The following is a 26783-nucleotide window of genomic DNA, read 5'->3' on the forward strand; positions in this document are numbered from 1 at the left end:
TACTTAACCTAGTAACTTCTTGTAATAAGTCAGTGAATTATCACTCTTAGCCTTCACTGGATGTGGAAATGGATATTAAGTTCTAGATTTTGAAAGAGTTGTATTTTTCAAATTGCACAGTAAATAATCAAAATATAACTTGCAACCGTCCTTTCTCCTTATCGAAGCTGCAGAATGCTTTTGCCTAGGCTCTGGCTATTTTCAGCTCGAACCTTTCTATCCAGCAGACACTAATTAAATGCTGATTGCTTGCCAGGGACTGTTATAAGATCTTTATGCATATTTACTCATTTCATCCTCAAAACAGGCACTATTGTCATTACTGCTTACAGATGACAGTGGTGAGGCACAGAAAAATAAAGGAACTTTTCCAAGGTCATGCAGCTAGCACAGGGCAGAGCTGGGATCACTGGTAATAATCCCTGTGCTCTGTGTCCCAAGTCTGGTCTTCAGGGAAAGTCTTCATTCTTACTAATCTAACCACATCTATATATTACTAAATTAATAAAACTATGTTTACTGCTGTGTTAGGTGCGTTGTAGGCTTATTAGAAGAATAATTTACAGTGCAATTTAAAGCCATGTAAGTTTACTAGGCAGGCAGAAGAATACCGGTGAAACCAAGTGCAGTAATACAGTATATGACCAAGTGCAACATTGTTACAGTGAGTGAATAATAATAGCCAACAATGATTATACACTTACAGTTTATGACAGGTACTGTTCCATATACCTTACATATTTTATTTGTTGTATCCTAACAAATCCTATCAATCTGAGGAATATTATCCTCATTTTGGAGATGAGGAAACTGGGCTTCAGGGAAGTTAAATAGCTTAGTGAGATACACAGTTAACAAATGGGGAAGGCTGGTTTGGAATGCACAGCGCTCTGGAGTCTGTGCTCCTGCCTCGGTGGAAGCTGGGATGGAATTGGTAGGGAAAACTCATGGATGTGGGGGTCCCTCGTTCTCAGATTTGAATTGGCCTCTAAAGAAAAGGAAAAAAGTCCTAAGTATGGACAGGAAGTTCAGTTTGAATAAAAGCTGATAAGCTGGCCCAAACCTTCTAGTCTATCTCCCTAGCTCCTTGTTATGGTACACAAACAAAACACGTCACGTGACCTAAAATTTGCCATCTTCCCTCTTTCTGAGGGTCTAGTTGGGTAGTAAGTAATTTACATTGTTGTGAACTACATCTCTGGAACTTTTTCGTCTTGTAGAACTGAAACTCCACACCCATGAAACAACTGCCTCCCTCTGCCAGCCCATTCTACTTTCTATGAATTGTTCTGTAGATACCTCAGAGAAGTGGAGTCCTGTCTCCTTTCACTTAGCGTAATGTCCTCAAGGGTTGTCCGTGCGGTAGAATACTGCAGGACTTCCTTTTTAAGGCCGCACAGTGTTCAGTTGTCCGTGTACACCACATCTTGCTTTCTTATCGGTCAGTGAACATTGGGGTTGCTTACACTTTTGCATCCCATTTAAAGTTAAACTTTTAAGACCCTGGTCTAGTACCTTCTGGAACAAGAGTTCGGTACTTTCTAGTCTAGTCAAGCTGCGTTTCTTTTTGTTTTTACCGTCACTATTGACTGTTCTCGTGGGCAGTGACTACTTTGGTTATATTTGATTATTCGATTTTGACTTCATAGTGTGGTAGTGTATAGTGCCACAGTAGCTATCTTTCTGCAATGATAGATGCAAAATATGTTTTAATCAGCTAAATTTTAAGTTACCATTGCTTTATACAGTAATTTCAAAGATATTTTCCCGTAATTTTTGTCATTTTGTCTCACAGCTCACCCTAAGTACAGGTAAATGAATGTAGGCTTCCATTTGTAACCACTTTCATGGACACATATACCCACAAACTGAAAAAGTATGTAAAACCTGAGCTTACAAGACACGGTATATTGAAACAGGATTTCCCCAGTGGCTGTGAGTGCTTATGCATGACTAGAGAGTCAAAGGAGAGGAAAAACATGAAGTGCTTGGTACTACTCTGTTGTTAAATCAGTTATGTGACTATTAGGGGGCATCATGGTTCACAGCATAGGTGGTGGAGTCTGACCCTTAGAATTCTGGAATCTATCCACTGTTTATCTGCTTTGGGCATGGAACTTTCCTTCCAAGGCAGCTCTGAGGATTAAATGAGATCCTACATAGATGGTTTGCAAACATCTGCAAATATTGGCTATTATTAGTAGTGTATAAGTCTGGGGGAGAATGAAAGAGGATGGTGGTGTTTTCGTGGGTGGGGGAGGAGTGGTGGTCAAGGTAGAGAACATGGCAGTGAAGGTCAGGGCCTGTGGGTGACCACAGTTAAGACAGATGGCCAGGTTGGGGGAACTGGACTTCCTGTAAAGGGTTTAGTGGGGTAGTGTTGCCACAAGCAAAGTATGTGAATGGGTGGTAGAAGAGAGGGGTGCTAAACGACCGCTTTTATTGTATTTTTGGCAGTTAAGCACTCAGGCTAGAAAACTAAGTTAGGATTTTTGACTTTTGACCCTTTGCAATCTATTCTATACTATGGGATGGAGTAATGTGACAACAAGCATATTTTCTCTAAACCACTTCCTCTTTTACCTGGTTGTGGGGGGAACAAATATCATCTTTATGAGTACTTGAAGTTAACATCTTGGTATTAAACATGAGTTTGCTTGATGTGCAAATACCATGATATGTATTTCTTGTATATATTGTGTACTGAAGCAAAGGTGAAATTCTGAGAAGACCTGTGGCCTGAACTATCTAGTTCAGTATGTTATCCATATGGAACTCCTCCAGGTTTAAGGGATTAGCTGTTTCTCCACAGTAAGTTGATTCTCAGCCTGAAGTCAGGGACACTTCCCTTATGGATAGTGCCAGTCATCCTCTGGGGGTAACATTAATTGTAGAGATTTAGAGGAACAAAATTTGTATGTGAGATTTCTACCTTGGGAATCATTGCAGGGTGTCATAAATCAGTTTTCCTATCTACTGGTGCCATTCAATCATTATGACCAGCGGAAGCTTTTTTTTTTTTTCCACACATTTCTGGGTTTCCCCCTGGGAGATAGTTCCACTCCATTGGGAACCACTGTTCTGGAATACAGTAAACTCTCATTGTTCTTCAAATCAGTAAGACTTGTATTGATAACCTTGAAAGTTTCATTATTCATGTGGCAGCCAAATTTCTTTTTTATTTGGTACATATTTTGTAAGGTTCCTTTTGGTTTTGTGATCCTGTGATAGTTAAACCTATTTTGACACATTTGGAGTTTCTAAATATTCTAAGGTTATGTTTCAGATTTTAAAAAGGTGTGCTTTAAAAAATGGGTTAAAGTTATGACTGAATTCAATTGTACAGTGCTACTTTTTTCCCTTCCATAAGATAGGAGCATTAGGCAAATGGGATTCCGGAAGTTGTCAGCACTGAATACGTCAATGACTTCATGGCTTCAAGAAGTGACTCATGCTTTTCAGTTGTTTCTTTCCTAGCTCAACTAGGGGGGATGTGACCAAGATCCACTGGTAGTGGGTGGAGGGATAGGTGGTGGGGAGTGGTTCTCTGTGGTGGTTTCCCTTACTTGAGGCATTGGGAAAGGGTGAGCTGTCCCAACCCATGAGGTTTTTAAAAGCCCCCCAGATGGGTTGCAGTGCTTCCAGCTGATCTCCTGTTGACCCCTAACTCCTAATTTGAAGGTGTTTTTTAGTGATTAGATGGATTGGAGAAATCTGTATGTGAATCCTCTCTCTGCTCCTGGTAAGTTTGGTGACCCAGACAAAGAAGCTTTAACACTGTGTGTGTTTTACACTTTCCGTTTTAAATCATCTGAAAGCTGGGAAGAAGTCATTCAGCAAACGTTTACTGAGTACTTGCTGTATACCTGACAGTGTTCAAACATAAAGGCTAGAGCAGTGAAGAGTACACAAGATTTCTGCCCTCTTGGAACGTCCACAGATACTAGGTCATAACAACGCCATAAGATAGAGTAAGAATAAGGAGTAGTGAGGCACGAGGCTGCTGGCATGCATGGGGGGAGTAGGGAAGGCCTCTCCGAAGTGGCCGCATTTGAGCTGAGACCTGCTAAAGTAATGGAGTGAGCCATGGGTATTATGTTGGGAAAGCAGATTTGAAGGAGAGGTAAGGGTGAGAAGTGAGCTCGTGAGGTGGGAATAAAACTGAGGCCAACTTGGTGGCAATTGAGTGGTGGAGTGGATAGCCAGGAAGTATGAAGTTGGAAAGCCTCAAGGAGTCATGACGTGGTGTGGCTTTTGTTATAAAATGAATCCTTCTGGCTGCTCTAGTGAGACTATACTATGTGTATGTGGGGGGTGGGGGCAGGACAGAATCAGGGATATGAGTCAGGAAACTACTGTAATGGTCTGAGATGGGCAAGGTGGTGGCCTGGACGAGGCTGCAAGCAGAAGTGGTGAGAGGTAGTTGGTTCAGGATGGAGTTTCAAGGTTGAGCTCAATAAGATAATGGGTTATTAAGTGATATACAAGCCAGACATGAAGCAGGAATCCTAAATGTTACTTCCCTTTTACTTCCTCTTGAAAATTGGTCGGGATAGGATGAGCAAATGTATAGCCACATCTGTAATGCCAACTATTTGTACATTCTCTAACATGTACTGCGTATACATCATGCACTGTTTATAAACAAATAATTTGGCATTTATTGGGCAGCTTATATGGGCTAGTCATCATCTTGGCAGAGATATTAGTTTATTATGGGATAATAAAAAACAATTATAATGGCAAACACTTAACATTTTTGTGTGCAGTTGGTGTTCTAAATGCTTCACAACAGCCATATGAAATAGGTATTATTATTACTCCTATTTTCCTGATGTGGGGAAACTAAGGCCCAGAAAGGTTAAATACTTGTTCGGGCTCATAAAACTAGAATGTGGAGGAACTGGGATTTGATGCAGGGTGTCCAGCTCCAAAATCTTGGTTTTGTCCTACACTATCCCACTTCTGTAGGTTACTATGGAATGAATGGAATATGAGTAAATGCTCTTAAGACGTAAAGGCTGTAGGAATATAGAGAAGAGTGTTTTTTGTTCAGTAGAGACCTTGTAAAGGAAGTGGTATTTGAGTTAGACCTCAAAGAATGGGAAAGATTTCAGCTGTGGAGAAATAATGATGATAGTGATGGAAAAAAATAAATATAATGATGGAAGTCTATGTCTACTAAGCACTTAACATGTACTAAGCACTGTTTTAACACTTAATCTTCATCAGTAGGGTGGTGCCTTTGAGTGTTTCCATTTTATGGGTAAGGAAACAGACACACAGACATATGCCTGTGTTTACACTGCTAGGAAGTGGAGGAGGTGGGGTTTGAGTCTGACACCAGACTGATGGGCAGTGGGGTAGGAGGGGCGTTCTATCCTAGGGGAGGAGAGTGATGATTTAGGCTCAGGTGGGATGGTATAAAGTGTATTTGGTGAATGTGGGGAATTAAAAACTGTATAATTTTGTTGCATATCCCCAGTCACCTTCGGGATGTGTTATAAGTCCAAATTCCTGGGCCTGTTATCAGCCGCTGTTGCTGTACAGAAGATCCACAGACCAGTATCTTGGAGAGCCACTGAGCCAGAGCACAGCATGCAGTGTGCCCAGGTAGAGGCCAGAATATAGAGGGCTTTGGTATCATTTTAAGCCTGTGATAGAATGGGCACGTCCATCTCTTTGCATCTGACGTGCAGAAGCTTTGCAGAGGGAACTGGGTCTGTGAACACCCTGGAGTGGTCAGACAGTTAAAAAGTCTGGTGACTGGATGGAGCTGACAAAGTGCAGAGAGGATGGTAGGGCCTGTGGGAGGGAGCCTCTTCCAAATCTTGAAAGGGAATCAAGTTCATGTTCAGCACGTGGAATGATAGCAGAGAGGCGGTTTTGGGTATTTGGCGTATCCATCCTTGCTTCCGCCACCCAGGAAGTGTGTATGTGTACTCCGAGGAAAGGAAAGGGCGTCATGTATAAACCATACAATCACACACACCACGAAACTAATAGAATGGGCCTCTCACCCACTTCTGTCCCCACCGTCCTCTCTTGTCTCTTAAACATGTCCCAAGCACTTTGCCAAGTTCTAGGATTCCAGGTATATGTATATATGAAGAAAGGAGGGACCCATTGTATTTTAAGAGGTTGAAAGGAAGCCTTCACAGAGGAGGAAATACTGGCCTGCCTATTCAAAATTTAAATTGTGCATAGGATTTTCCAAAATGTTCAGATTTGCAGGCAGATGGAGCATATGCCAGAGGTATGGGGCTATTAAACAAGTTGTTGCCTCTGGCATGATAATTAACAATAATGAGCTAAAGTGAGCGGTGATGCTGGTAGACTGTTTGGCACGGTTGAAACTGAGACTGGAGCTAGTACACAGGAACACCTGCCTTGCAGTAAATAAGGGGAGGTATGCTATCTGGGACATAAGTGCTGTTTACATCAGTAGTAGCTGCTATTATTGTTATTATTGGACTGAGATGGACTGTGGTAGGACACGGTCACAAGCTTAGACTTTATCCTGTTGAGGATGCGGAGGGACGTGCTAAATATGGATTTTCAGTGGCTCACTGATACATGGAGACGGGGCTGAAGGATTTGTTTAGAGACTGTTATAATCCCAGGGAAGAGAGCTAACGAGCATCAGAACCATGGCAGGGGCAGGGAAGACCGAGGAGTGTATTAGTCAGTGTGAGCTGCTGAAACAAAATACCACACACTGTTTGACTTTGGGAAAAAAAAAAAAAATCTCCCCCCCTCCCCCCACAGTTCAGGAGATGGGGAAGTCCAAGATCAGGGTGTTAGCCAATTTGGCAATAGATATTTCCATTTGTGATATGCCAAAAAAAAAAGTATTTATAAAATAGTTGTGTAGAGCAAGAGGGGTATATCTGAGCATTAGTTTTGTATACAGTGTTGAGGTTTAGCTTTCTACTTTTTTTGTCCTGACCGTTTGTCATTTTGAGTGTGACAGAGGGATACCTTCCTGTCCAAGTCATTTCCTGCCCTGCATCTTTTGTTCGTATTTTTATTTCTCTGCTTCTGCAGTGCTGAGTACTGTATGTGCTTTCCCTTTTTTCACATACCTGGTTGTCAGTGTTTGCTGATAGCTTTAAATAGTCGATGCAATATTTTTTGGGTGACTGGCAGAGAAGACATGCAGTGTCTGAGTTGTGCCTTTTGGAGAGTTATTTGTGATTTCCAGAGACATTGCATGAACACTTGTTCAGATCAGTTGACCTAGGTGGGGCGTGTCTCCTTGTGTTATTTCAGCGTATGTTGTGCATGTTCTGTACTTTTCTCTTTTTACTGAAGCAGAATATTCAGAAACATGAACATATCCTATATTTTCACAAGCTGAACACAGTCATATATGCACCTAGATGGATAGACTTTTTAAAAAATTTAATGATGTTGTTTAGGGGAAAACTGAACCTACGTGAATCTGCTGCTTATAAAAGAAAATGTGACCTTTGAACTTTTCCCTTTTCCTTTCATACTTATTTCCTGTTATCGAATGAATTTAAGAATTAACTATTCAACTAGTCTTATTTTGTATATCAATATTGCACATAAAATGCTTTTGCGCTTTTTTTTTTTTTTTTTAAGATTTTGAGAGAGAGACAGTGCAGAAGCATGGTGGGGGGGAGCAGCAGCAGGAGAGGGAGAAGCAGACTTCCCGCTGAGCAGGGAGCCGGAGGCAGGACTCCATCCCAGGACCCTGAGATCCAGACCTGAGTCTAAGGCAGATGCTTAACCGACTGAGCCACCCAGGCACCCCAAATGCTACTGCATTTTTGAAATTAAAACTCTTGACCTGAGAAATATGTTTAACTGTGCTTTTTCAGAGAGTCTTGGAAGAACGTGTATGAAAGGGGAAAGTTGTTCACAGCTAGTTACTGTTAAGAGAAATTATCTAAAATTTGGAAATCAAAAGAATGTACAGCTTGTTCTTTCAATGCCCTGAGTGGGGGTGTTGTTTCACAGGGCCACCCTGTGAGTATTCTCATCTTGGGCTCTACTTTCTACTTACTGTTTACTTAGAGCCCTGAACAGGGAAGTTATCTTTTAGCTTATAGACTTTTGTCTGGTAGAGAGATAACCTCAAAGGTTATGGTTTTATTGCCCTGTAGGACATTAACCAGTTTTTTAAGTCTAACCTACCTATCTTAGTCTCACACTTAGAAAACAATCTTTTCTGCTGGCCTGTCTCAACCTGTTCCATAAATGCTCCTGGAACTAACCTTACCATCTTACTGGTTCCCTCATTAATTAATGGGTTGAATAAATTATTTGACACATGCTCATTTTATATTTGTGGGAAAGTTTTTTTTTTAACCTGTTCTGAAAATCATTATTGGAGACTACCATGGCATTTCTGTCCTGGAGTTTCACACTCTACCTAGGAATTGACTTCCTGGGGCATGCACATTGATGCCAAAGATTCTAAATTCTGAGTGAGCCGAAGTAATTATCCTCATTTCTGTTGTGTTTCTTCAGAGAACGTTTATAAGGTGGAACTAGGTTTTACTAACTAAAATGTCCTAATAAATTAATATTCTTTTTTTTTTTTGCAGGCTTAAGCACATGAAATATTCACTGTGAAGAAAATAACATCTTGAGACATTTTTCTGTTGCAAGCAATAGAGGAAAAGCCCATACAGAAGTGCAATCTCCTGTGTGTGTACGTCATTGTACTGCTTTTGATCTATCAGCTTAGTAATGAAGCCACCATTATGTCCTCAGTCAGTGAAGTAAATGTTGATATCAGAGATTTCCTGATGAGCATTAATTTGGAGCAGTACCTCTTCCGCTTCCGCGAGTTTGGTTTGAACACTGTGAAAGACTGTGTGGCGGTAAATGATGGTGTGCTGCACAAAATCGGAATATCTCCTACAGGACACCGGAGGAGAATACTGAAGCAGTTACAGATAATCTTGTCAAAAATGCAAGATGTCCCAATATATGCAAATATCCATAAAACAAAGAAGGATGAGGACACTTCAGAGGACCGCCACGCTCCATCTTCTGGTCAGAATACCTCCGCAGAACGTTCCGATACGGGTGGTGTGCAGGCACCTAGCCCAACGCAGTGGGAGACTGTTACCAAAAATATTGATCAAAATGACGTTAGTGTAGAAAATAGCCAGTCTCTTAAATCAGATGATAAGCTGTCTCTTCTTAAACACAACTTTCCCGCGCCAGAAGAACCACACCTGGATTTGAGTTCTTTCCAACATAGTTTATTTGGTAATGAAAATATTAAAACAGAATCTTTGATCTCAGAGAAAACTGCGGATTGCACATTTGAGGAACAACCAACAGAAAGATCTGATGTGATTTCAGAAAATGCGAGCAAGCTTCCTGACGTAGATCCCGAATGCCTTTCTTCCCTTGGCTGTTCCGTATCAGAGGCAAATTCTGGAAATGCAACTAATAGTTTAACAGAAAGATCACCACCATCCCCATTCTTTCAATTTCAGGGAGAGATGGTTGTAAATGATTTGTATGTTCCGTCATCTCCAGTCCTGGCACCTATGAGAAGCCGTAGCAAGTTGGTTTCAAGACCATCTCGGTCTTTTCTGCTAAGACATCGGCCTGTACCAGAGATTCCAGGGTCAACAAAAGGAATTTCGGGGAGGTAAGAATTTTTATGATGAGCTGTAAGTATTCAATTTGGGGGAATTTAGTTACTTTTAATACATATTTTTAGTGTTTGTGAATTTGACCTATATTAATTTACCTGCTCAACCAACCTTTATTTTCTTCTTTTAAAACTAGAAAATGCCATTTCTTTTATATATTATTTCCTAGAGTCTGTTTCCAACTTATAACTGCCTGGGACTCTTCAGTTTTCTCCCCCCCTGTAATTGGGGGAAATTCCCTTCAATTTTACTTGGCCGTTCTTTACCATACCTTCCTTCACACCTGGTATTAAATTCTTCCAGGAGTGCAGTTCTCATACTGAAATTGCTCATTCTGTCTCCCCACTGAATTCTTTGTTCTTTGGTGGGGGCCACCTTTTTAATGTGTGTATCTCTCCTGCACGACACAATGCATTGGCGTGAATTAATCAGGACACATCTTAGGAGTGCTTGCTTGGTGCTGGTCACTGCACTAGGTGCAAAGGAGATAGGGAGCAAGAAAGGCACTTGAGGCCTAGTGTAGGAAACAGATATAAAAATGTGGTCACGGTACAGTGTGAAACCAGGTTCACTCACACCGGAATTCTAAGGAGGGCCCCTCCCTCCCCAGCATGCTAGGTTGGTAGTCCTTTGAGGTAACTGCCAGGTCTAAGAGCTGACTTAACAGCACAGAGAGCTTTCATTCCCTTTGTCAAAGTTACACCTAAAATAGTTGTGGTTTTCTCCAGGGTTGTGGGGGGGATGTTTTTTCACTAAAAGCTAACACTTGTCTCTCTGCTGGGAGTCATGAGGTTGACTGTTAACTGCTGTGGCAGTAAATGCAGTTACGGATTTCCTGCACAGGCTCGAGCCTGGCATTTCTGCAAGATCCTCCTTCCCTGTGTGCGTCCACTCTGTCCCTACTGCTGGTACTTTTGCCCGTGGGCATCTGTGGTAATTACTGCGCAAGATCCCGGTTGTGTTTGCAGGAGAAAATGTGGTACTTTAGTATTTGCGAAAGAAAATGTGGCAATTGACAGGACTGTTAATTTAACAACCTCTCATTAAAACATAAACTCTTCGAAGGTGGAGAGCCTAGCTTATTTGTTTTTGTCTTGGCATCGCTAGTGCCAATAGCAAGGTCTAGTCTTTCCTTGGAAATCAGTAGTAAGAGTGTCGTTTATTAAACACCGTAGGTTTTAGTTGGCTATAATTTCCCATGCGTTATCCAGATCTCACAGTGGCCCTGTGATTCAGGTATTATTCATCCTTTTTTTTTTTTTTTTAATTATGCGGTAACTGAGACTCGGTTCATTTTTCCAGGATCACATGAGTAGTAAACGGGGGTTTCATTCCAGTAGATCAGACTTCAAAACCCACTCACTTTCTTAACTGCTCATTTCGTAAATACTCTTAAAAATGTTGGTTGCATAGATGAGAATTAAAGCGTTAGTTACACATGTAGAAGATGACCAGTTTTGAACATAACATAATAAAAAATTATTTAAAAAAAAGACCCATTTTGTATGACACTTTAGTTTTTTGCTAATTTTAAACAAAAGGAAGTAACTGAGAAGGGTTTGCTATGAGTACACACATTAAAAGTGTATCTTTGCCAGAACAGAATCCTTTTGGGAGTTGTAAGGGTAAATTCAGATAAGAAACATTTGGCTTAAGTTTTAAACAAGATGTGCTATTTTTCATACCTTTTTGAGAATGTATTGATGTTTATTCAGTTGTAAGTGTAAGCTGTGTATCATATGAAAGGCTTGTCATTCATATTATTTGTATGAGTCTTTGAGAATGAGAATTGAAATAATGTTAAAATTATTTGTAAATAACTTAGTACTAGTTGCTTCATGTTCATAGCCCTGACAGGTTACCCCTTGTAACCTTTTTCTCTGATTATAGTAGTAAATGGTATGTATGTATCTATGGTGCTCATATCATAAAATAAGAAAGTAAACTAAATTATTTTCAGAGTTCATTGTGTTTTTCCTTGTGGTCCTGGCCTGAATTGCAAATAGTAGTTTTGCAAGATTTTAAAAATGTTATAATATGACTTTAAAACTGTGGATTATATAACCTGGGATTGTCTGTAATCAGAGAACATTTAAATGATATTTTAGTACATTTTTTGACATACCAAATAAAAATATTTTTTTGTCGCCAATGCTTTTAACATAATTCCTTTACTAGTTAAACATTGCATGTATCTGTTAAAAGGTAGAGATGTTTGATGTGTTATCCTGGTGTGAGGCCCTTTGTTTCTCTCTCCCTGGACGTGAATTCCCCCCCCCCCCTTCCCTCCTTACTTTTTGACTCCTGGTCAAATGGATTATCTTTGTCCTTACCTTGAGTTTTTCTGAATTCCTGCCTGCTCCTGGTCTTGGGAAGGCTGGGTGGGGCTGGGGTATGGACAGTGAACCTTAAGATCTCTTTTTAGTCTTGAAGAGCCAGCTCTTCCCTGTCATCTCCCATGGAGGCCTCCAAGCAGAAAGGAAGTTCCACCATCTTGCCCTTTCCCTGGGAGCCATAGGTATGACCTATGGTCCTTCCTGGAGGATCCTCATCAGTCCTCAAGCAGGAAAGAGCAAGTATCTTTCAGCCACTGAAGAAGTACCTTTCTTATCCTCCTTCCCAGTTTCAAGATTTTCACACATCTTTCATGCAACTATTTTATCCTTGGCATAAGTCGTAAAGCCCTCCCTTAGGTATTGTGCCTCTGAATGTTTTGAAGGAAGGGAAAGTCAGCAGAGGTGGGGGGCGGGGAGGAGGATGATATGCAGGGCTGTACTGTGATTAGAGGATATCCACTACAATTTAAGACTGAGGTACTGTATTAACTGAGGGCCTCTAAAAGTTTGAAATCTAAACCTGAAGTCTCCAGGCGTCTTTGAACTTTTTATTAAAAATAACAATCTTAGATATTTTTCTCTAGATATACATATACATGATATGGACATTAGAAATGGGTAACACTATATTAGACGTTAGTGTTGAAATATATATGAGCAGAAAATGTACAAAAAGTAATAAGCAATTGTTGGGTGCATCGAATAGGAAAAATACAGAAACTCATCCTATCTTTCTCATGTTCAAGAAAAACTGCACATTTCATGTTATAGCGGAAAAATGCTTAGCAATCCAAAATTCCTTATTTTATTTTAAAATGCCTTCTTATAAATTTTTTGAAAAAATAGGCTGATTATTTTGATATTTGCAAAGTTTTGACTTCATCTAAATAACAAATCAAAATTTAATTCATAGGTTGGTTTATTCTTAGAGGAGGATATGTCTGCTCCATACTTTTTATAAGTAAAAACACATTAGGTTTATACTTTATTTTTCATAATTAAAAAACACTTCAGAAAAAAATGTAGAAAATTTTTAAGTTTTTGCTTAAATTCCAGTTAACAGATGGTGAATTATTAGTTTCAGGTGTAGCATACAGTGATTCAGCACTTAAATGACACCTGTGCTCATCACAGCAGGTGCCCTTCTTAATCCCCATCACCTGTTCAACCCATCCCTCCACCCACCTCCCCTCTGGTTACCATCAGTTTGTTCTCTGTAATTAAGAGTCTTTTTCTTGGTTTCCTCTCTTTCTTTATTCCCCTCGCTCCTTAGTTTTGTTTCTTAAATTCCACATATGAATGAAATCATATGATTGTCTTCCTCTAACTGACTAGTTTAGCATAATACTCTCTAGTTCCATCATAGTGTCCTTGGAGATGGCAAGATTCGTTCTTTTTTATAGTTCAGTAATATTCCATTGTGTGTGGAACAAACACACCACTTCTTCTTTATCCATTTATCGGTCACAGGACACTTGGGCTCTTTCCATAATTTGGCTATTGTTGATAATGCTATAAATATCAGGGTGCACGTATCCCTTCCAATCAGTAGTTTTGTATCTTTTGGGTAAATACCTAGTAGTGCAGTTACTGGGTCATAGAATAGTTCTATTTTTAACTTTCTGAGGAAACTCTATACTGTTTTCCAGAGTGGCTGCACCAGCTTGCATTCCCACCAATAGTGCAAGAGGTTCCCCTTTCTCCGCATCCTTGCCAACACTTATCTGTTCTTGTGTTGCCGATTTTAGCCATTCTGACAGATGTGAGGTGTTATCTCATTGTAGTTTTGATTTGTATTTCCCTGATGAGTGATGTTGAGCATTTTTGCATGTGTCTGTTGGCCATCTGTATGTCTTCTTTGGAAAAATGTTAATTCATCACTTTTGCCCACGAAGAAATATATTTTGAGCTGCAACTTTTGCTAGTTGATTAAAAAAAAGTTTGAGAATAATGATGTAGATTTTTCTGTTGCAGTTCTTCTGTAATTATCATTGTTCTTATCCTCAGGACATTTTTTGGAACTTGTTGGATTGAGACTTAATTATCTGTGCATTGTAAATTTCACATTCTCGGTCTGTGCTGTAGTTATTACACGCATGTTTTCTGTAATCAGATTTGTGTGTTTTAGTTAGATATAATGTAACCTCAAGGCAGTTTTAAACTGATGCCTAATAATTGTGGTTTTCTTGTGAATTCAGTTCTGTAATGACCTGTAGTTAGTCTGTTGTAGTTAGTCTGTTATAAATTGCATTTTTAAAAAACATTCCGTGAAATGGTGGTCCATTTATGGTATGTAATTATTTTTTGGTGTGGCTGCCTTCTCTGAGTAACAGGTAAGTATAGATTCTAAATGGAGATCTAATTAACCCCTATAGCACTGCTTTTCTTGGTAATTTTAGTGATTAAAGCATATATGAAAAAATAACATCTGTAGGCATGCTGAAGATCCACTTTAATAATGAGAGGTTTTGTGTTTTTTTTTTGCAACTTGGTGTTTAATATTATTTTTGAGATTTGTCCACATTGATGCACATATTTTATGCAATAACTGCTAGATAGTATTTTATTAAAAAAAAAAAACCACCGTTTATTCCCTTATTAGGTTGTTGACATGTTTTCTCTATCACAAATGAAAAATGTGAATACTTTTAAGGACTTTAAGAAACAAATGTGCACATAAAGTTTACCGGGAGGACCATTTTTTTTCCTCTAATAAAAATAATAATTGGTTCATTCTTGCTGAGTGTTTATATTGTGAAGGGCACCCTTCAAATGCTTTGAAAGCATTTTCTCATGAATTCTCATAATATTCCTAGGAAGCAGGCCCTGTTTTTATTCCCCTTCAATAAATGAGGAAACCAGGCTCAGAACTGTTAGGTAACTTGACCAAAGTCACAAAAGCATAATTAACACCACTAATAGATACACTTGAAATTATTCTAATTCCTTCTTAAATTTGTTCTCAGTATATGTAAAATATGTTAACTTTTCATTAATTTTATAAAATATTTTATTTATATATTAAGTAAATATATAATTTTCTTTGTTGGTTTTAATATTCTATTTAAGACACATTTGTGTGCTCAAAGGTTGCAAAGATTTTCTTGTATTTCCAGAAGTTTTAGAGCATTAGCATTGACCTGTAGGTCTAAACTCCATTTCAAGTGGATTTTTGTTTATGGTAAGAAGTAATGGTTGGTATTTACTCCTTTTTTCTACTGAGATAACCAGTTGTTCTTGCAACACTTGTTGAAAAGACTATCCTTTCCCCCATTGAATTGCCTTGACATCTTGTTCAAAAACTGGTAGACCACAGATGTGTGGGAATTATGTGGTATTTTTATTCTGTTCCATTAATTTATATGCTTATCCTTTCACCAGTAACACACTGGTTTGATTGCTATAGGTTTAGACTAATATTGAAACTGTATACATCTTCCAATTTGTTCTTTTAAATATTTAGTTTGACATTCCATGTTATTTATATGTGCATGTAAATTTTAGAGTTCCCTTGTCAATTTCTATATAAGAGCTCACTGGAGTTTTGTTTGAGATTATGTTGACTGTGTAGATCGATATTTGGAGAATTGATAACAATATTGAGTCTTCCATTAATGTGGTATATCTATTTATTTTGGTCTTTAATTTTTCAATATTATATGGTTTTCATTGTGCAGATCATGTTTTGATATTTTTACCCCTTAGTATTTCGTGTTATGGGTGTTATTATAAAAGTTGTATTTCAAACTACTTTTCTAGTTGCTCAATGCTATTATTTAGAAATATTGTTGAATTTGTTAACATTTTCCCCGTATTGTTGGACCTTGCCAGACTTACTTGTTAATTTGGGAATCTTTTGGTAGGTTCCCTAGGATTTTCTACTTAGTAGATACCTTCTGCTTATAAGAGATCTTCCTTTCCAATGTTCATGACTTCTCTTTCTTTCACTTACATTGCACTGGCGGGACCTCTGAAATAATGTGAATGTAAGTGGTGAGAGCAGACCTCTTTTTCATTCTCTTAATCTTAAGAAAAATCATTCAGCCTTTAACATGAATTGTGGTGTAGGTTTTCCATAAATGCCCTTTATTAGGTTGAGGAAGTTTTCTTCTATTCCTAGTTTACCGAGAGTCTTTGTCGTAAATGGATGTTGAATTTTGTCAATTGGTTTTTCTGGACCTACTGTTATGAGAATGTGATTTTTCTCTTTTATTTTCTTAATTTGGTGAATTACATTGATTTTTTTCCATGTTAAACCAACTTTGCTCTCCTGGGCTAAATCTCATCTGGTTATAATATATTATTTGTATAGGTTGTTAGATCATTTGTATAGGTTGTTAATGAGTTTTGCATCTGAGTTCATGAGGGATATTTCTCTAACAGTTATCTGTAGTTTTGTTTTTGACTGACTTTGTATCTGTAGTACTGACCTTATAGAATGAAGTGGGAAATGGTCTCTCCTTCCCTATTTTCTGAAAATGTTCACATAGAATTGGCATTATTTCTTCCTGAAATGTTTGGTGGAATTCACCAGTGAAATGTCTCGGCCTAGAGTTTTTTGTGGGCAGGTGACTAGTTACTGGTGACTAGTTAAATTCAGTTTCTCTAATACACACTGGGATATTAAGTTTTTTGTATTCTTTATTATATGTGATAATTTATATCTCAGAGAGTTTTTCCATTTCATGTAAGTTGATGAATTTGTTGCCATAAAGTTTTTTTCTTAATAATCTGTAAGTATCCCTTTAATGTTTGTCGCATTTGTAATGATGTCCTCTTTCATTCTTGATACTGGTAGTTTCTGTCTTGCTTTTATTTTCCTTCCCTGAGGTTTATCAGTTTTGTCTATCTTTTTGAAAAACCAGCTTTGGGGGTGGCTCAGTTGGTTAAGTGTCTGCCTTTGGCTCAGGTCATGATCCCAGGGTCCAGGGATTGAGTCCTGCATAAGGCTCACTGCTCAGCAGAGAGCCTGCTTCTCCCTCTCCCTCTGCCTGCCACTCCCTTCGCTTGTGCTCTCTGTCAAATAAATAAATAAAAATCTTAAAAAAACCCCACAAAAAACAGCTTTAGTTACAATGATTTTAAAATTTTGTCTATATTTTATTTCACTGGTTTCTATTCTTTTTTTATATCCTTGCTTGTAGTTATTTGTCTAGATATATATTTAAGAGACATTAAGGGACACTCTCCTGATCCTTGCATTTAGATGGAAAAATAGAACTCTTTTGCATAGTCGTGGGTATTCATTGCAGCTGTTTCCACAGTGTTTTCTTTCCTCTGTCATTATTATTATGTTGTATTCTAATTAATTTACCTGAATTCTTTCTCTCCCAAGGCAGCAATTTTTTTGAGAAAAGGTCTTGTGTATTTTCATACTATACTCATAGAGCCAACAAAATTTTGACTCAATATTGTAAAGCTAATGACAGAAAAACTACATGAATACTGAAATCTAGTTAGAAAATTAGTTTCTCACAAGGGTATGGCTAGCAATTTTGAAATTCCAGTGTGCATACTAGCATTGGGCAACTCCATTTACTTTGTGAATTATAAATGTGAGAGGTAAATGCTTGTAAAATCCAGCGAGGTCTCTTTAAGGCTACTTAGGAAAAACATTTATGGAATTTAGCCATTCTGTTTAATTAAAATGAAATTATTTTTGAATAGTAGTTTTTTCTACCCAGAAGAATGTATGTCTCTATAATTAATCCTTTACTGAAGATAGTAACTTAACCTATTTTTGCTTATCTGTTTTAATTTATCTGTTTTCCCCCTTTGCTTTAAGCTATTTCCGTGAGAGAAGAAATGTTGCTACCTCAACTGGAAAGTCTGTGACACAGGAAAGTGAGTCTCCGCCTTTAAAGTCTTTGTAAATTAGCACTCATATGTCAGCCCTAAATGTGTCAAAATTGTGATAAAAAGCAGCCCACCTGAGGAATAGGGAATAATGGGAATAACTGTCTGCTAGGGTTCATAATACCTCAGATGCTTTTAAAGTTGAGCGAATAAAAGACAGTAATATGTACTCAGACTCCTGAAAACCTGCACATACTAATGTAAAAAGATATTTTTGCACAAGGCTTCATTTATCATTAGCCACAGTCGAAGGCATTTAACTAAATTAAGTGGTTTCTGACAGTCTGAGCTACAGGACATAGATTTATGGAAAGTAATTTTGCCATGGTAACTGGAAAGGGCTGACATTACTTTGGTAAATTGATCCTTGACAGAAGCTTTTCTTTCTTTTTGAAAATTCTGCTTATGTAGTTCAGGAACATTCTTCTTAACAATGAGATGGCAAACACTTGGTTACTGACCCTTTAAAAAAATTTTTCCGTAACAAAATGCAAGTGTTGAGAATTCTTTCTTGTAGCTCTGTGTAATTCAGGGACAGTGGAAATTCTCTTGAAATAACTTATTTACAAGTGTGTTAGTGGCTGTGATATTAGATTATATTAAGTGGATTCTGGTATTTTGACATATTATCTAGCTGTTATGTGAGTGAACTTTTAATAATTCAGTTATTGAAAATTATAGATCTAATACTAATTTTCTGCCATTAATACTATTCTCTTATTTAGGAATTAAAGTGAGAAATGGCATCATGACTATTTGCATCATATGTGGGAAATGTGCTTAGTTATATTAATGTGGATCTTAGAGGTTGGCAAGGACGTATATGACACATGACACTTTAGGAAACAGTGATGTGTCTTGGTTGTGAAGTGAGAGGCATATGCAGCGAGTTCTACATCAAGAAGACCATGGGAGGAGTTGATTTGGGGGTGAAAATTATAAACATAATTTTGGACTCTCAGAGAATAAAGCTTAAGTTGTGATATTGCTATAAAATAATTAAATACTTGCTTTTTTAAAAAGTAGTATTTCACATTATTCACATCTTTTCGTTCTCATCCTGTCATTTCCCCAAAAGATTCAAATGAGGAAAATTCATCTTCCATTTTTCCTTATGGAGAGACCTTTCTCCTCCAGAGACTAGAAAATTCTAAGGTTAGTCCCATACATTTTCATTTTTTCCCATATTCAAGTCTTTGCTCTTCTGTCTGTATTTGCCTCTTCATTTTCCTTGGAAGTGTTTGAAGACTGAGTTATATTGAAGAAAGACATTTCCAGTCAGTAAAATTCTGTTCAGTAAAATCATGGTAAATGTATAGCTTTAAATATATCTCACAAACCATGTTCAATTTCAGGAATATGGGAGGGTGGGTTTTCAGAATTTTCCAATTTTCAGAATTTTCCAAAAGACAAGTTATTTTAAAGACAAACCCCCAGAGAAAGCAAAAGCAAACAAACAAAAATCCCCTTGATTTTTGCTTTGTCTTGTACCCAAATACCTACTTCTGACTATTTATACATCTTAATTATTCTGTTTATCACTTAGCCTTTCCTCTTGTGCTCTTATGTATTTTATTTCTTGGTTACAATAAAAGAGAAGTTGGAAGACAAAAGTGGCAAAGTAAGAGTAAATAAATTTTGTTCTTGGTTGGTATCTTCTGTTTTTCTTGGTTGAAATGATGAATTATTAATGATTTAAATATAATATTGAAAAAGGCATCAAAAGACTTCTTTTAATACAGTCTCCCAAATTAAGTTGCTTTTATTGAAAATTGATCTAAGTGGTTAGACATTTGTGTAAAAAAACTAAACTCAGATATTGTGGATATTTGTAGAATATTGCTATCCTAAAAAAAGTATATGTATGTCCTAATATATATATATATATTTTTTAACAGAAGAGGTCTATAAAGAATGAATTTTGGGCCCATGAAGAAACACTCAAAGGGGAAACAACTACTGAAAGAAACTCTTTTCTCATCAAATCAAGGTATGAGGTCATGATTGATGATGATTCATTCTTTTGAATAAAATGCTGTACAGTGTTGACTTCTTGCTCATCCTGTGTTTCTAAGACAATCGTTTACATTGGTAAGTTCAAATCTTTGTAGGTGTTTTAGTAATGGCACTTATTTTAATAATTGAATTTAGACTCTGTAAATTTTGGTAGTGATATTCTGCAGCAGTTTGTCTTCCTAATTGAAACCGCTCTTTCTGTCCCAAAGAGGCAGATATGCGGTACCCCCAGCTGCACATTAAAGAGGAGAAGTTATGTTAATATGACGGAGAAGGGGGCAATGCAAAAAATACTACTGAGGTACAGCATTTTTAGAAATGTACTATATCATTTTTATTGGAAGTGTAGCATTGACAAGTGGTTTGATGATGACCCAGTTATTTGGATCACATGTGAATTCAAACGGTTTGTGAGGGACCGCTTGAAGTTTTAGTTTTCTCAGGTTTATTAGGACTTGATGTACTACATCATTAGCTAATATTAATTTTATTTTTGATTTTTATCCTTCCCTTTCCAAGGCTGACACTGTTGTGTTTTTTTTTTTTTTTTTTTTTTTTTTTAAGAGCGGGCGAAGGGCGGGGTGGAGAGAGAGAGAGGGAGAGAAGCTTAAGCAGGCTCCGCGCCCAGCACAGAGCCCGATGTGGGGCTTCAGTCTCATGACCCTGAGATCGTGACCTGAGCTGAAATCAAGAGTTGGACACTTAATCAACTGAGTCACCCAGGCGCCCCCGTTGTGGGTTTTCTTAAGTTGAAACTAAATAATTGAGGACCTTCAGTTAGCATTTGATATGAGTGTATTATAATGCAAAATGTGGAAGGGGCCAAGTAAAATCATTCTTTTAAGGAAGTAATAGTTTTTAGAACACTATATCCAGAAGGATGTAATTCGAGCCCTATGCGTATCTGTTTCATCGATTAGCAAAAACTTCTTTGTAATGAGTTTTATTATACATAAATGACTGATTGAATTTATTCTGGCATTCCTTAAGTCTATAGCAATATGCTTAGATATTAGGAATATCTTCTGGTGAATATTATAGGTTACACAGCTTTTACCTTCTGATTGTACCCTGACTCTTTCTTATTTTCTGGCTAACAGTGTGGTGCAGTCTTTCCTCATTAGTGTTGCAAAATAATACAAAAGCTTCCACCAGTTGGCCCTATTTTCTTACATTATGATGGAACGTAGGATTCTTGGGATCGAATAGTAGAGAGCCAGAGAAGGGCAAAAAGTTTGGAAGTAAGATCTCCAAATAGATGAGGTAATGGTTCACAGTATTGCCCTGGGGCTAGAGGTTGGGCTGGCTGCATAATGGTATTGGTGAAGATATGAAATCATGATGCAGAGAATATGGTCAATCTCTACCCTTACTACCAGTCTGCACCCAACCCCCAGGAATAAATAGATTAATGACACATTAAAAAAAAAATGGTACTACTTCTAGCGGTGTTCAGATATGTCTTAGAAATAAGATATTTCTATTTAATTTTTCTGGAAGAATTTTAAAAATTATCAGATGGATTAACTGAACTCCCAAGAGTTTTCTGACCTTAAATTTCTGTGATTTCGGGGCACCTGGGTGGCTTATTCAGTTAAATGTCAGTCTCATGGTTTTGGCTCAACTCATGATCTCAAGGTTCTGGGATTGAGTCCCACCTGGGGCCCTATGCTCAGCATAGAGTCTGCTTCTCTCTCTTTCCGACTCTCTCCCTCCCTCTCCCCCGCTCATGTGTGTGCATGCACACATATGTGTGTTTTTTCTCACTAAAAATAAATCGTAGAAAAATTTTCTGTGCTTTGTTGTTTATAAATTTATAAAGTAACTCGTGGCTTAAATGACCCGTGGCACTTTGAAATGTTAACACCATTTATTTCCCTTTAGCATATATGATAACAGGAAGGAGAATATAAGTGAAGACAAAGTGGAAGATATTTGGATACCTCGAGAGGACAAAAATAATTTTCCAATAGACTCTGCTTCAGAATCAGAATATTCAACAGTAGAAGAATGCTTTCAGAGTTTAAGAAGAAAAAACTCAAAGGCATCTAAATCTAGGACTCAGAAAGCATTGACTATGGACCCCGTCAATAGGCACAGTTACCCATTAAGCTCAACAAGTGGAAATGCTGAGTCCTCGATCGTTTCCTCAAATGCAATATCTCCCTATGCCTGTTTTTATGGACCCTCTACAAGGAAGGTTAAATCAGGATGGCTAGACAAACTGTCTCCTCAAGGGTATGTAGTTATTCATTTTTTCCCCCTAAGTAGCATATTTTTAACATTTCAAGTTTATCCATTTCTAAACCTGCTAGGGTGCTGCTGCTCCTCAGCCCTCCCCCTCCCGCACCCCCCCAGGTACAGTTTTTACGGACTTTCAGTGTGCTTTTGCAAATGTTGTTCTTTAGACATAGGAGGAACGTGTGCAAGGTGCAATGTATTATGTGGAATGCTGGGATAAAGTTCTGAATAGCAAATTAAAACTGAAAGTTGCAATTTCACATCTAGATCCTTAACATTAGTTTCTAACTTTACACTGAAATGCACTGTGTCCCCGTTTGTAGCAAAGAAAAACAACACAGATTGAGTTGGTATTATGAGGCCCACGCTGTTTGGCTTTTGCTCATATTATAACAGTGTTCTGTTTGGGAATACAAGTCTTAATTGTAGTTAGGGAAAGTACATCATTGTTAGATTTCAGGCTTCACTATTATTGATATATTGTTTTGATTTTGTATGCTGCACAGAAGGTCAGAGGCCCTTGAATATTATACTTTTAGAACAGATTTATCATTTAAGATGTTTACAAAGAAACTTCTGTCCCTTAAGGGTTTTACAGTACTGAGAAATATTTGGGGGAGGGATCGTGTTTAATTAGAATTGTTTTCTGGCATCCTGATTTTTGAATGTCCTTTTGAAATATTTACTTGCAATATTCCTCATGAATTACTAAGTTATTTTGGGATTAAATCTCTTGTGTTTAAGTGGTTAATGTGGTGAGTCCCTGCAAGGTGCTGGTTTTCTTTTTTGCCCCCCAAATGTGCATCATTTCTAGAAAGCCTTTGTTGGACCTAAAATAAATTTTATTAGCAGAAAATTACCAGAAGAAGCAGTAGTTAACTAGTGGGCAGCAGACATGTTTCTGAAGAAAGTGAAAAAAATCCCAGTACTTTTATGGTTAATAATTATTTGGTTAATACTTTATACCATTGCATTCTTTTAGCAAGTTAGATGTTGAATAAACTGAAAACTTCTTAGTACCAGTTATCTTGTCTCCTTTCTGGTTATATTAGTCAACTATGCCTACTTTTCATCAGTCATAAGTATTATTGGTAATTACGTAGTCTAATAGCAAAGGTATGGGTAAGCACTCAAATGTATACACAGGTGGTGTGAAACAGCAGGGTTGAGTATTCTCACATCTTTCATTTCTGTAAAATTGAAGTGTTTAGGGAGATCCTAGTGGTCTCTCTGCTTATCACCGGAAGATTTAGCAGACTCTGGATACAGAGCCCCCAGCAGCTGTGGTTTCCTGCGTGATCTCTGGCGTACCTCGCTCTCTGCAGGGTTGATATGTTTACGCTCCAGGCACACTGAAAAAGCTTCACCATCATTGGCTACCTTTGGGATATTTAGAACATTTTTCCTCTCTATGTATCAGAACTCTGACTTTCCATCCTTTCTGTTCTGAATCTGCCTAAGGTTAGATGCTGTAAGCTGTCTAGATTTATGTTTTTCCATTTTAGGGGAAATAATTGAGTTTTCCGGCTTAACAGTTTTTCTCTTGGATACCAGGATGAATGAAGATCGTGAAATTAAAGGAACTTGTTGTAACACCAAGAGATTAAACTCTTCTACATGATTTTATTGCTATGACTTGGAAAGAAGTATGTGTTCCTGGCCAGGAAGCATGTAATATTTATTAGAAGGAGAATCTGAATTTCTCCTTTTCCTGATTGGACTCTGTATGCTATTGTAAGGGTGTTTAAGAAGCTCATTAATTAGACAAAGTGATGCTTGCCCACTCCCTACACAGAGGTTCCTGAGCTTTATTGAACTCATGGTCACATGTCCGTCTGGTGCAGGTAGCACTGCTGTAGATGGCATTCTGAATACCAGAGAGAACGTATCAGCAAAATTTTCTCTAAAGGATCAGATAAAAAATATTTTAATTGGTATACATCCTCTGTGAGATATCTACGGGAAATCAACAACTCAGCAGTTATAGCCTGAAAGCTGCCACAGAGAATATGTGAACCAATGAATGAGGCTGTGTTTCAATAAGACTATTTATAAACACATAATGGGCCAGATTTGGCCTGTGGGCCATAGACGCATGAAACAGACTAGAGAATTGGCTAGGACCTTCTTCCAGCTTCTTCTATCTCCCCTGGGCCCCAAGTAGAAAATTATAACTGGATTGATCACAAAATAGGGAAACTGCTTTCCATTGTTCTAATAAATATATGAGTCATAAGAAGCTGGAGCCCTCTTTGAGGACCTTTGCATTTGATGTTCTTTGTACCTGGAAAGCTCTTCCATGCACATGACTTGGAACCTTCCTCCCCCAAGTTCTTCCAATAATGTCTCCTTTGCATTAAGGTCCTGAACACTAAAGTTAAAATATCACTACCTCTCTCCCCCACTACCCTAACACTCCCTTAATTACTTTATTTTTCTCTGTGGGGCTCATATGTTAGATGATTTATTTTATGTACACTCTGTGGGGGATAGTCATCTGTGTTGGTTTTTGTTTACTCTGATATCCTCAGCAGCTACAATGTAGCCTGGCATGTGGCAGATGCTCTTAATATTTGTTGTTGAATGAAATCGGTAAGAAACAAGCATTAGATATATTTTTTCTTTAAATTTTTTAAAAAACAGGCAGTTTTTTATGTGTAGGGATTTTGTAATAAAAACTGAACCCTAAACACTATATTGGTTGAAAATCTGCAGGTGCATTGATATCGCTGGTGTATATTAACAGTGCAGTGGACTCTCAGTTCTTTTTACGATTATTTCCCTCTTAAAGACACATGTTTTTTCAAAACACAGTTTAAAAACAAAGAGCCACACTCCGTTATCATTCTCCAAATAGTGTTTGAAACCATCCTTAGTCATGAGGGACATTAAACAAAATAATCAAATTTATAATCTGGATTTATTTCACATGTCTATCTATTTGCTTTTGCAATGGAGATGCCAGTCCTGAATCAATGCACACTATGTGAAACTGCCTAATGTTAAGTAAGAGAGTAATTGTAACATCATGCAACTAAAGAAATACTAAAACACATATTGTTGGGCTTCAAGTATGAACATTCACTTAGCTACTTGATCTAATTGTAATATAGACTGATACTATCAATTTCAAAAATTGTATGGAAGAAATTTAATAAAATGTAGACCTTGTGTCCGTGATTAGTGTTTCAAACAGGTCAAGCAGATGTAAAACTTAATAAATGGTACTTGTTTAAAAAAAACAAAACAAAAACCAACTCACTGGGTTTTGAGGATAAAAAAGCAAGTCTTTCTCCTTCCCTTTTCCTAACTGTAACTGATAATCTGAAAGTCTTCACCCAATCTGACTGGATACAAATATGAAAGACTGGGTAGAACTTATTCCAGCATTTCCCCAATATGTAACGCAGAGGAAGCATCCTGCAAGTTGCTGTGACGAGAGGTGAATGTGGCGAATGTGCCCTGTCCCTTCTAGGAGGTGCACGTGGTGAAATACGCAAGCGTATCTGCAACAAAGGAATGTTTTTGACATTTTAACTTGCTGTTTTCTAAAGATATTTGTGTGCTCAGTATAATGCACCACCATTTTTATAAAAATGGTGATGTATCTCAAAGAATGTGTGTTTTACTTGAGAATATGCTTTATGACTTTATTTCTTAGCGGAATTCCTCTTTAACAAATTATCAACTTTTTCACCATCGGTGGCATTACGTGGTAATCTGAGCCTAGGACAGCGGAAGCTGAACATGGGAGGCTAATTGGATATAGAATATGCTTAAGAATTGGTGGAGTAATACAAATATGTGCGCGGTGTATGTGTTCCTTGTCTTTTTTGGGTCTTCCATTTAGGGCAGAAAAAAGGAAGCAAATAAAAATAAAACCAAAATACTGTATCTAATACTTGGTGCAGAAAAGTCCTCAAGAGTACAGAATTGTGGAGTTTCAGAGGGGTTGAGAAAACATTTCTTCAAAGATCATCTAGGGAGAGCAATTAGCAGTTCAGTTGGCCTTTGGAAAATGGATAAGATTTTAACTAGCATTTTTAGAAGAAAGACTGCTGGCTAGAGGGAGTGAAAGGGGACTGACGTCGCTGGTATCTGGAGGTACTGGAGTCTGAGATGGAGAGCAGGGGTTGGTCGGGTTATTTTATTGGAGGTGCAAGATTGGGCTCTAGAACCGGAGGAAGAAACTGCCACTGGATTGCATGTTCAGGTTGAACAGAGAACTAAGGAAAATGAAAAAGTCAGTGGTCCAATACCAAGAAAAGATCAAACCCCGGACAGGAGTTAGGCATCTGATCGCCCAGAAGCCAGTAGTCCGTGAGCTGCTGGGAGATCAGAGCTGATACCGTTGGTGCTTCTGTCAGTGACGGGATCTCCCAGCTTGTGCCCCGCGCTCCAGTCTCTAAGCCTGCTTTCGTGGAGCGATTCCTCACCCCGTTACCCAAGTGTGGGAGCGCCTCAAGGTTCCCGGGAGTGCTGACCTCTGGTTGGCCTTTCCGTGAAAAGCAAATGTAGTGGAAAGTTGACAAGTCTCTCTATCTGACCGGGATGTTACGTACCAATCACCATGTTGAACTTCAAGTTGAATCTTGAATCTTTGATAAAAAGAATCTAGTTGGCCGTTTCTCAAATCACACATCCTTTGTAAAGACTATGCCAAGCAAATAAAAAGCTTCAATATTTTATG

General features: G+C 38.0%; 1 protein-coding gene across 25 annotated transcripts in view; it reads left to right on the forward strand.

Moving 5' to 3' along the window:
- ARAP2 (ArfGAP with RhoGAP domain, ankyrin repeat and PH domain 2) overlaps positions 1 to 26783 on the forward strand; it is a 562492-nt gene that overhangs the window by 386131 nt on the left and 149578 nt on the right. For 24 of the 25 annotated variants that reach the window (XM_087864225.1, XM_087864226.1, XM_087864224.1 and 21 more), the window contains 5 exons: positions 8577 to 9640; positions 17766 to 17824; positions 18915 to 18991; positions 19735 to 19826; positions 21737 to 22090. In XM_087864225.1, coding sequence (XP_087720351.1) covers positions 8736 to 9640; positions 17766 to 17824; positions 18915 to 18991; positions 19735 to 19826; positions 21737 to 22090 — 1487 coding nt within the window. In that variant the 5' untranslated portion in view covers positions 8577 to 8735. Of the gene's footprint in view, positions 1 to 4; positions 5614 to 8576; positions 9641 to 17765; positions 17825 to 18914; positions 18992 to 19734; positions 19827 to 21736; positions 22091 to 26783 lie in introns of those variants that run through there. The other variant, XM_045770546.2, reaches the window with a different exon arrangement.

Source organism: Ursus americanus, chromosome 8, assembly GCF_024610735.1.
Source record: "Ursus americanus isolate L20-20 chromosome 8, mUrsAme1.1.p, whole genome shotgun sequence".
In the NCBI taxonomy this organism is placed as follows: domain Eukaryota; kingdom Metazoa; phylum Chordata; class Mammalia; order Carnivora; family Ursidae; genus Ursus; species Ursus americanus.